This window comes from Brassica napus, chromosome A8 (assembly GCF_020379485.1).
Source record: "Brassica napus cultivar Da-Ae chromosome A8, Da-Ae, whole genome shotgun sequence".
In the NCBI taxonomy this organism is placed as follows: domain Eukaryota; kingdom Viridiplantae; phylum Streptophyta; class Magnoliopsida; order Brassicales; family Brassicaceae; genus Brassica; species Brassica napus.
In genome coordinates this window covers 3,881,010-3,892,954 of record NC_063441.1, presented here as the reverse complement: position 1 = coordinate 3,892,954, position 11,945 = coordinate 3,881,010, and the positions used below count along the sequence as shown (strand labels likewise).

Below are 11,945 nucleotides of genomic sequence, written 5' to 3'. Positions count from 1 at the left end.
TTTTACTTTCTTCTTTTAGACCATCCGGTTATTTGCCTTATATTTGAAATGTATATCCCCTATATATTAAAAGAAAAGCATTACAACATATTTTTGTAACTACATGTCATCACCACAATCATTCTTAGAATCCTTAGAAAATTATGTTGGTCCATATAAATATATAATAAGCTTTATATTAAACTAACCATAAATTAATCATGGAATTACCTAATGTGGCTAAAGTATATATGACAATTAATGGTTTTGAATAATAAAGATTTGATAAAAATTAGTCTATTCTCTATCATTTTTTTAAAAAAATCAACTTATTAAAATAAATTAAACAACCACATTAACTATATAATAAAAATTTAGATTTTTTCCTATATGTTATATTTTGAATTTTTAAAAAAGAATATAAATGACTAAAGTTGTTAAAAATCCCACATTGTAATTTTTGTGATCCGTGGGTTAAAATTTATGTTATAACAAGATACACATGATTACGAAATTAAATAAGTAGGAAATGTCATTTAATAAATATTAATATTTTTTAAAAATAAATTATATACCATATAAAATACATAAGTATTTTAATTTCGAATTATATACCAAAAGTTATTGATAAACATTTTGAACAATTATTAACAACTTAATATTTAGAATTTAAACTTTGCATTGAATGTTTTTAAACTTATAAATTACTAAAACTATTAAACATCCCACAGTTATTGTTATCATTAATTTAAAACATTTGTTATAAAGAAATACAAATGATCAAAAATAATATGAGTATAAAATATTTTTTAACAGATGTCAATATTAAAAATATACTATATATCTATGTTAATATCATTTAAACTTAATTTTATACCATATAAAATAGAAAAATTGTTTGTCTGGATTAATAAAATTTATTTAAGTATTTGTACCAATTTAATTATATGCATAATAGTTACTGAATTTTTAATTATTCAATATATATTTATTATTTCATAATATGTAAAAAAGTATATAATACTTAAAAATAATTTATATATAATATTCATTCCGCGCAAGGTGCGGGTCTTAACCTAGTAAGATTAATAAAACAAGTAAAAAACAGATTTTGAGAATAGAGAAACATACAAAGTTGAAAAAATACCAACGTATCCTTGAGAAAAGAAAAATTTTGGGTCTTCATCTGTAATTCAACGACATACCACGGAAACCACAAAAAAACTTAGTTCGTCGGTATTTATGTTATTATGTTGGTAATTACCGATGAGTTACCGACGAACAAATAGTTTCCTTGGAAATTCGTAGGTAATTACTGAACAACTAAGGTTGCGGGTCTCAAATATTAAATCTATAAGTAATATCGGGTTCGTACAAGAGAACTATGTTATATAATAAGTGTCTAATGGCATGTGGTGTAACAAGCTACTTCTTATAATTTTTTAAAATTTCCAGTTTAACATATCGAGTGAATCACTAACTTTTCCATAATACCTATATACTTAAACAAACACTTTATGTTGATTCATCTTTACAATTTTAATTTTTTTAAAGTGTTTTCAAACTGTTTTAAGATTATAGACTCATAAAACCTCATCTCTACGATAGATTGATATTGTTAGTGTGATTGTCTTAGGTTTTGAAACTCTAAAACCCAAATTCGTCTGTAATTTCTGACAAATTTGGGGTTTATATATGTTGACTGACCAATGAAGCAGCATGCACAAAATATGCCTTATCCATCTGTAATTCGTTGGAAATTTTTCGGGCATATCTGTTCTCAACAATTGGTCAATCTTCTAATTAATTTACTTTATTAAATAGTACCATGGGACTATCGACGAATTTCTGCTCACATGTACATTTTGTCAAGGATTCATAGGAGAATGAAATTTACCCAAGAAAATGAACCATCTAAAAATATGTGAACCACCAAATAATAAGTTTTACCGAAAAATCGGGTATGTTGGTAATTATTATTACATAAACCGAGTTTCTTCTTCTCCATTTCTTCTCTCTCCCTCTCTCTCTCTAATATCATTAAGTGCCTCTCTCTCTCTCTCTTTGCAATTGCAAAGAACAGTCAGATTTCATCCCAAGTTCCATAAAAAAGCCAAGTAAGTTTTGATTTGTTTTGAACAGTTTTGATAGTTTTAGGTGGTTAGATTGATAGTTTTAGGAATCAGAATGGATAATTTATTGATTTGGTTTATAGTTATAGGATTTATATGTTAGTTTAAAATTTGGATTGTTGCATCCTTCCTCCACTGATCCCGAGATTGTGGAGCAGTTGAGGAACAAAGACAAGTAGCTTTGGAGACCCAAAAGGAAAACTAGGCTCAAATGGCGGAAAACTAGGTTCAGATGGTGCATATACAGAGAATGAACCAGATGATGATAGACAACATAAAGGAATTGCAAAGAAGAGTCAGCTTTCATCCCAATTTCCATAAAAAACCGTGTAAGTTTTGATTTGTTTTGAATAGTTTTGATATTTTTTGGTGGTTAGATTGATATTTTAGGAATCGGAATGGATAATTTATTGATTTGGTTTTTATATGATTTATATGTTAGTTTAAGATTTGGATGTTATAGCCTTCCACCACTGATCTCGAGATTGTGGAGCAGTTGAGGAACAAAGAGGAGCGGATAGTAGCTTTGGAGACCCAAAAGGAAAACTAGGCTCAAATGGCGGAAAACTAGGTTCAGATGGTGCATATACAGAGAATGAACGAGATGATGATAGACAACATAAAGCAACTGTTTCTCCATGAGTTTAATTTTTTTTATAGATTTTAAACCTTTTAATGTTGTTTTCGTTTTCTAAAACTTTTATATATTTTTTCATTTTAGTTATGCTGTTCAATCCAAATTTAAAATTTTAAAAAGAAATTAATTAAAAAATTAGTTTTAAAAATATAACTTTGAAAATGAAAAACATTCCAATATTTTTGACAAATTTTCATGAGTAATATTTCCGACGAACTAATTTCCTTGAAAATATTTCTGACAAACCTAATTTTCTGGAAATATTGGCAACCAACTTTTCTTCGTATGAAATATTACAGGAATCTAATTAGCTAGAAATACATTAACAACACACGAAATTCGTCAAAAATACATTACGGACAAACTAAATTCATCGGAAATATCAGCTGAAAAATGTCTGATGCTTGTTTTTGAGGCTTATTTCAATGGTCTTTTTGTCAAAGATGTGTCTGTCGGAATCTATCATGAACTCGTCGGAAATCTCAAGCAATTCCAGATAGATATTTTTCCGACGATATATATCTGACAAAGCAGTTTTCATCGAGAATTCGTCGGGAATAGCCTTTATCCATCAAGAATTCAACCTTTTTTTTGTATGATAATATCAAATGAAAAGAAAAACTTCAAGTTTAGGGTGGAAAGAGAGAGGCCTTCGGGTAAATCATACACATATACCACATTTAACATTTATATCCCACATTAAATTGAGAGGTTTCCGGCTTATCTATCTAATACCAAACGAAATTTCTAACCCAACTCTCCGAATTTCATCTTCACCAAACAAACAATATTCTATGAGCAGAATAAGGTCTAGAGAACCAAACAAATATGTTCACATTAAGACATCCAAATACATACTTAACGTTTGTTTATATATTATTTTTTTCACTATTATCATCATTCAACCTGACAATATGTACTAGGCTTGGGAAAATTATAAATTATCTGAAATTTACAGAATGTTGGGGTCAAAATCGGTTAAGAAGAAAACAATGTCGGAAAGTTTCCGAGAAAATTTTCTTCTCTAAAAAAGAAATAAAATGTGGGAAACTAAAACTTCAAATAAAAATATTATACGACAAGTTCCTAGAAAAAGATTATTCAATCTCTCGAGCAGATGATTCTCGAGCGACGAAACAACCAAACCGGCTTCGTCTAACCCCCCCTATCAGACAAATTGGATGGACCTCACCCAACTTGCCCGATGGTGAACGACCTCAACCACCTAATTTATCACCATTTTGGAAATCAAGAAGTGATCTCTATCTGTTCATTCCTTCGTCTTCATCGCCTCTGTTGGCGCAAGTTGAAGATTAGAACTGATCAGACTCTATCCTCGTTGTATCCTTCTCCTCATACTTCCTCTGCTCTGTTGATGTTGATGAGTGAAACCGCTTTGCTTGAACTCGTTGGTCCTCTTCAGACTTCAGAAACTGTGGTCCTTTCTCCGACTTTGGAATCTGTTACAGTACAGATAGCTCCACCTCAGACCTTTTGCTCAACCACCCACGATGGCAGTAGGGTGGTTCCTGCTTAGTGCTTCTATTGAGGTTAACAACCAATCGCTGGTTTCTGGACCAAGTCAGTTACAGAAACTTCCAATCCCCGAGGTTAAATTACCAACACATCCATCTGATGATCTTGCTCAAGCTCCAGAAAAATTTGTCCCATCTTTGGGATTATGGGCAAAACTGCTTTTCTTCAAACCTCGGGTCACACCTCCCAAACCTAGTACTCGAGACTATGATCCAACGATTGTCGGGAATCAATTAGCTGCTCTCTGGCCAACTTTAAAAGACAAGATCTTAAATAAGCAACCAAAGGTTAAGTATCCATCCCGTACTATCCAGCCTCCTATTGAAAAGCTTCCCCCACAGGAAATAAAAGCTGATGGGAGCCTCCATTTTACATGGACTGCGAGATCTTGCGCTCAATCGCGCAATCTGTACCGAGCAGATACACAAACTTACCGTCTTGATTCCACACCTGAGATATCTATTCCTTTTAGGCTATGTACCGAGAATAAGGACAAGTACATCACTGGAAAGTTCCATAAATGTTCTCTACCGCCAGGTGGTTTAGTACATGCTGTGGTAAATAAAATTTTCCGAAGAAGTTGTATGATCAATTGTAAGAAGCTTGGTGATTCATCTTTCATGTTCCATATCCCGCACCAGCCTACTCACTCACAGCAAGGAGTATGTCATATTAATGACTGCTTACTTTTTGTATTGCCATGGACTCCAGAAGCTTCCTTCAAAGTCTCTGAAATCTCCACCCTTCCAATCTGGGCCACTTTGAAAAACATCCTAGATTGTTGCTTCTCAAGATTAGGAATAAGGCATGTTGCATCAGGACTTGGAGAACCCATTCTTACGCATAAACCTCGACTTGATCCTACCAGTTTGGGCGAAGCAAAGGGTTTAGTCGAGATTGAGTTGGATAGAAACTTTTCGAAGATTATTTCTCTGGATGATAAACAAGGAGGTAACATTTTCCTTGTAAATATTGAGTACACATGGATTCCATCGAGGTGTGAGAGGTGTGGAAATCTAGGACATAAAGAGAAGAGGTGTCTTGTACCTTCATCAACTGTTCAGGTTTCTGCCTTTACATCACCTTCTATAGACACTAGCTATGTTGTCCCTTTAGTGGATATTGATACCATTCCGCAGCTAAAGGATAATGTTGGCTCTTCTCCACCCACTATCCATTAAGAGGATCTACACGCCGATGAAACAACACAGCATTAGATGGTGGTGTCCTTGAGCCTCAGAAAAATATTAAAGAGATAGAAGGTCTCCTATCTGAACTTGAAACCACTCCAGCTCTGCCATCTACCTTTCAGCCAGAGAACACTACTGCTTCGCCAAACTTTGTCCCAACTTTTTCCACTTTAGTAGATTATCAATATACTCCCGTTGAAGCACTTATTATGGAGTCCTGTCCATCAACTGTTATCAACACTGAGGTACGTGAGACTTTAGTCGTTGATCCATTAACCACAAAACCTATCACTTTTGGATTTGAGAGTCCTTCTCAGGTCAAAGGGTTAGGAGATGTGGAAGAAGTTGTGACAGAGGCATCTTCCTCGATCAACTTGACAAAAGGTGGGAGGGAGACAAAACTCCCTATCAAATACCAAGAAATGGAATGGAAGACGATATGAGGGAGAGGGAAGCTTGGCCGCCGCGGTCGTGGTTCTTATCACTAGCTATTGACTTTCATTGTATTGTTGTTTATTCTAGACTCAATTTATGTTGTTCAGGGGTTGAGATTCATTCATTCATGAAACTTGTTACTATAGGACCTTTCGTCTCTAGAAGAACCTTCGTTTTCTCTTATAATATTTTATGTTTTTAAATTAAAAGCCCTTCTTCTTCAAAAAAAAAGATTACAATAATTTTCTCGATTTAAAGTATCTCCTAATTTAAAAGCATTAAATACTAAATTATATTTTAATTTTTAATACATGTTAGTTATGAAAATTAATTTATTTAATATAAATTTAAATAGAATAAAAATTAAAACTAATTAAATAAATATAATAATTATGGAAAATTCTATAAGTTGTAATAAAATAATATTTACATAAATTTAATAGTAGGTAAAATAAGAAAAAAACAAAAAAAACCAACCAACCAATAAATATCAAAACTAGTAAACTTAAAATTTAAAAGAAAAATTGTAAATAGTTAGAAATATGTTAAAATTTAAATCTTAAGAAATCACTATTATTTAATTTTCCATATCATAATTTAATGTATAATTTGATATATATATATATATTAATAATGAATATTACATGATTTAATATTGATTAAAATAGGAATAAAAGTATATGCAAACTAAATAAACAAACATTAAAAATATTTAAATATTAAATATTATGATTAAAATAAACTTATAGGATTAAACTTTATAAGTTAATAATATATTATGAATAGTATAAATAAGCACAATTATAGATAAGTAATAATAAAAAAATGTAAATTGTTCCAAATTATTGTAAATAGCTAAAATTAGGTAGAAATTGTAGATCTTACAAAATCTGTACCTTATTTTCAAAATTGTAATACAATTTTATTCCAAAGGTAAAAATTTCTATCTAAGGACACATAATTATAAATATAATAAGTAATAGTTTAATTTTAGATGTAATTTTGATTAAGACCCTACAAATGTCATAATATGTTTGTTTTAAAATAGAATATAATTGTTGGTGTTTAATTTTTCTTAATTGCTTTTTTTTAAATGTCTGGTAATCAAAAATATACACATTGTAATATTTATAAATAATTCATAAAAAGAACTACACAAAAATATCTTGGATAAAATAGAAACATTTAACAATCTAAGTGATTAATGAATGATTATATATATGACTTCTTAATAATGATTCTATGAAACAATAGATTTTGGATTATTATTTAAACATGATGCTTTATATACATAATATCAAGAAGATAAAATCACACTCTTTGAAATAAGAATTCTAAAAAAAAAAAAAGACATCACATTGTTGTTTAAGAAAACCATGAAAATACAGACATCTCTCATCTGTATACTCATCATCTCTCTATTTGTTTTGCATCACTGTATGTATATATTTTTGCAATTATATTACTTATGTTTTTATTTCAACTTTTTTTTTTGTTTTTTCATTGTTAACTAACATTTTGTTGTTGTGAGATTTTTATGTGAAGGTGCAAGGATGGAAGTTAGAGAAATAGATAAATCAAACATTATCATATCATCAAATTGTTATAATGTAAAATGGTTTAAGAAGTTCGGTTGGTGTTGTAAAAGTTTAAAAGGTATACCTTGCTGGCACGACAAAGCCTCGTGCGACAAAGTTTGTCCTCCTCCTCATTATCCTCCAAAGTAATATGAAATTAAACTTATGTAATAGTAATGGTTGTTTGCCGATATAGAATAAAAAATCAATAAAATAAAGAACCATTCTTTAGTTCAAAGCAGATTCCTCAATACTGACTTCGGCTAAGTTTTTATTTTCTAGTTGACTAATAACTCTAGGATGAGTTGTCACCAATTGATCTGCTAAAGCTCGGTCGCTAAAATAGTTTTACCAAAATTAATTTTATCTTCATTATTATTTGAATTTGAATTTTAATGGGTTTAAATTAGTTATAACTTATAAGACTAGATGGGGTTTGTTGATAAAAAAGATTAGGTGGACGGCCCGCATATCTATATATATATATAGATATACTGCTTACATTAATGTAATTTATATATGTATGTTTATATAGTATACAATTTGTATGATGATTGTGTATGTATATACAATTATTTATAATTATATGTATGTATAATTTATAAATTATATGCGTGTCTATATATAAAATTAGACATATTTTGTTACCACACAAATGTAACCTATAAGTTATATATGTATGTGTTTATAGTATACAATTTATATGTGGTTGCTTATGCATATTATTTAGATTATATGTATGTATAATTTATAGATCATATGTATGTTGTATGTTTCGATTATTTTTCATACTTTTTTATCATATTCACTGCTAATATATTTACGACCCTTTACGATTTTACATGAACCTCATGTGCTCGATACACAATTACTTGAAGAAAAAAATACTGTAACAGAACTGACTACAATAGTTTTCGGCAGAGGACATCGGATTAACAAACCTTCTACTAACTTGCAAGCTTGTGTTGCTAATGATGTTTGTATTGCTCATTTCTCTATCTCTCTCTCACACAAAATTTTTTATCTACCACTACAAGAAAACAATCGTATAACAACGACAATTAGCGACGAATATTTGTCATCGTATAATTATGTCAATTTTACAACAACATTACAACAACAAAAAAATTTGTCGTAGTATAGTTGTAATTTACCAACGAATACGACCATTTAAAGACCACAGTTATAAGTAGTCGTGATGTAGTTATTAATTTACAGTATTATTACATCCAAATATTTTTCAATCAACTAACAACTAAAATACGAATAAAAATAGATGGTTGGTGAAAACATGTTTGTTGTGTGTGTGTTTGGTTGGTTGGTTAGAAAAGGACTTTTGGTCATAGTGAAGTCGTTAAGGCATTGTAAAATATATTTCGTTGTAAATTCGCGATAACATACCTATTTAACAAAGTTCAAAAATATTTCTATAAATATGCATTTCCTCTCTTTCGTAAAATCCACAAAAAAAAACCATTTCAAAGAAAAATGGCATATGGTGGCAATATCTACGAGATATGAAGTTGGATGTATGTACATAAAGATTTCGATTGGATAATGGCAAATAAATTTCTCAACGAGGTAGAGATAGTCATGTACTTGGCCAGAAATACACCTCGTAAGATGTTATGTTCCTGTCGTAAGTACAAGAATACCAAATTTACTCGTTGTGAAACGGTAAGAAAACATTTAGTGAATAGAAAATTTATCCCACATTATTACATTTGAATTAAACATGGAGAGGATTTATCCTCAACATATTCCATTGTCGATTTTGTTATTTTGAACCTAAAATTTTGTAGTACTGTATCAACTAATTCACTAGAATAACATTGGTAAATATGCCTATTACTTCTCAAGATTTTTTTGTCGACATCAATAAAATGTTTCGTTGGCCACAACTACACTATATTATTTTCCTAACTCTATCGGTCTTATTAAAATATAAATATTTCCATTGACACAACTTTTTTTTATAAGATTTTAAATTACCCCATCTATTATAAAGTAATTATTGAAACAGTGTTATACTACTATCTATCTTTTCAAATAACACAATAAATAAATTTGGATCCAAACAATATCTATCTTACTAGATGACAACCCGCGCGCATGTGCGGAGTGATTTTTTATACTAATGTTTATTCATTAAATGATTTTAACATTTTGCAGCACTGCAATCCTTATCGATTGTAAAATGATGAATACAAATGTTGGTCTCTTAAATATATTATCACTTTTGAAGAGTTAACGTATTACAAGTCACTTTAATTATTTTTAAGATTTCATTTTCACAAAAAAAAAAAGTTTTGTGGCTTACACAAATCACAAAAATCAGATAGCAAACATCGATTGTAAAATGACAAAAAAGATTAGGTTTTCTCCTCTCGATTTATTTACTATTGACTCTCCAAAGATGATTTCATTTTCTACTTCTATAAAATTGTGCTTTCGTTCTCGTTCATGTTTCACTAATATGAGTTTTGTTTCTTTTTTTAACTTCTTCTGTGAATTGAGTGAATTATATAAGTGTCAATCAGAACAAATTACTTCTTTTATTGGCATACGCTTTTGAGGTTTAGTTACTTAGGAGTGTACCGATAAAAAAATATATAATACTTTACCATTTTAGTATATGTAAACTATGTATAAAGTAAGAACTGTTTGATTTATTAAAAGATAAACAAGAAAACTTATAATACATAGTTCAAATCTCTCATTTTTACAATTATAATAGCTAGATGGGATATTAGAGAAAAACAAATATTAGACGACTGATCAAATCTCTCATTCTTCAAAAAAACTCAAAAATAGGTGATTGGAATCTTGTCTTGATATTTCATTTAAAGTTTTTAAGAATAAAAATCAAGACTAAAATATATTTAATCTGAATGAAATAATATATATATAGTGCTTCCAATATAAAAAATCACTTCGATTTGAAGAAGTTTATTTATGAGATTGTTAGGATCAAATAACATATTAAAAGCCACATATTTTAAAAATAATTTTTATACATAAAATTATATACATTAGAGTAAGCACATAAATCAAAACTAATATGTTTTGTTTATTTACAATCATGTTTTGGACGAAAATTAAGCTAGAGTAGTTTGTATATTTTGTATATTTTATGTAGTACATTTTTAAAGCAATGTCAGACAAAAATTATACTACACCATATCTGAAAAATATTAAAATATAATACTATATATGATTTAAACGTATATCCAAAACAGTGATTTCCTAATATTTATAGTAAACTATTCTATTCACCGAAATAGTATAACCTCTCCTCTTCTTTGATCTCCTCCCCCTCTTCCTCTTCCCTCCTCCACCTTTTATTTTTTTTTTTGCTAAGGATGTTAATATCATAAATGAAATAAAAGAGTTTTTACAAGAGTAGAAACACTAATCTAAAATTGCTTCTCTGGCAAAAAAAGGAAAAACAGAGACACAATTAAGTTACATTTGTGGTGATGCAAACATCAGTGGCTCCAAAGAGGTAGATAGTTGAGGAATCTTTTCCTCCTGTTTCTTGCGTGGATGGTGTTGCGAATGTCCCTGTCTATGCACTTAATAATAGACTCCGGTGGAATGTGGGTGCTGTTGAAGAGGACATTGTTTCTCTGTTTCCACAGATGATATATCGTTGCGTGGGCAACCAGACAACGGAGTGTTGCTGGGGCTTGAAGAGTATCGGATTTCAACCATGAGAGCAGCTCCTGCCAGTTACAAAATAACCTACCAGAAGGTCGTAGCCTTAGAAGTGCCCATTTCCAGATGACAACACTATACTCACAGGTTAAGAGTAAGTGGTCTCTATCTTCAGGGAATTGGGAACAAAGACAACAGTGAGTAGATATGAGCATTCCCCAAGAAGCCAGTCTAACCCTTGTGGGCATCCTGTCATAATTTGCAATCCACATATGGAAGGCTTGCTTTGGGACTGCTCCTTTGTACCATATCACTTTGGCCCAGTCTTTTGTACTTTCCCTTGGTCTGATTCCCTCCTCCACCTTCCTCCTTCGCATCCTCATCCTTCCTCTTTCCCCTACTCCTCTTCCTGCTTTTGCTCCTCTTCCTTTCTAAATAATATACACCAAATCAGATTTTCTATACTATCTACGTAATAATATATTACAGTATAATACGTTTTTGCATAATGTATGAGCTGCACGTGAACGCACCCTAGGGAGAACAAGGTCAAGACTGTGTTCAAATTGTCCTATAAGTTGGCTCTTACTGTTTTATGGCTATATTTTTTATTTTGTGCTCTCTTATGAATATTCAACAAACTCACCCATAAAATTACTCAATATAAACTATAAAATTATTATGTTTATAGATATCAAGTAAACAAATAAATATTTCTTCATAAAAAGTAAAAACAAATATCCACATGGATTCGTGATCAAACTCTAAGTATAACTTATTCTTGAACGTTTAGATACTACCA

At 30.3% G+C, this 11,945-nt stretch overlaps 2 protein-coding genes across 3 annotated transcripts; one reads left to right on the top strand and one right to left on the bottom strand.

The window, feature by feature from the left end:
- The first annotated feature begins 987 nt into the window (after window positions 1–987).
- On the top strand, window positions 988–7,724 carry LOC106370477. 2 transcript variants are annotated; one of them, XM_048737620.1, is made up of 4 exons: window positions 988–2,096; window positions 2,270–2,440; window positions 2,608–7,346; window positions 7,455–7,724. In XM_048737620.1, exon 3 carries the CDS (start codon window positions 4,260–4,262, stop codon window positions 5,463–5,465), a length of 1,206 nt encoding a protein of 401 aa, XP_048593577.1. In that variant the 5' UTR covers window positions 988–2,096; window positions 2,270–2,440; window positions 2,608–4,259; the 3' UTR covers window positions 5,466–7,346; window positions 7,455–7,724. The 2 variants fall into 2 exon arrangements, with proteins under 2 accessions (XP_048593577.1, XP_048593576.1); XM_048737619.1 differs by having other exon boundaries at window positions 2,554–7,346.
- Window positions 7,725–10,974: 3,250 nt separating this feature from the next.
- LOC125576874 lies at window positions 10,975–11,526 on the bottom strand. The gene has a single exon (XM_048737379.1). It carries the CDS (start codon window positions 11,524–11,526, stop codon window positions 10,975–10,977), a length of 552 nt encoding a protein of 183 aa, XP_048593336.1.
- Window positions 11,527–11,945: the final 419 nt, after the last annotated feature.

Excerpts from the sequence above, each read along its gene's own strand:
- LOC106370477 (XM_048737620.1), top strand. The coding sequence starts at position 4,260 with ATGGCAGTAGGGTGGTTCCTGCTTAGTGCTTCTATTGAGGTTAACAAC.
- LOC125576874 (XM_048737379.1), bottom strand. The coding sequence starts at position 11,526 with ATGAGGATGCGAAGGAGGAAGGTGGAGGAGGGAATCAGACCAAGGGAA.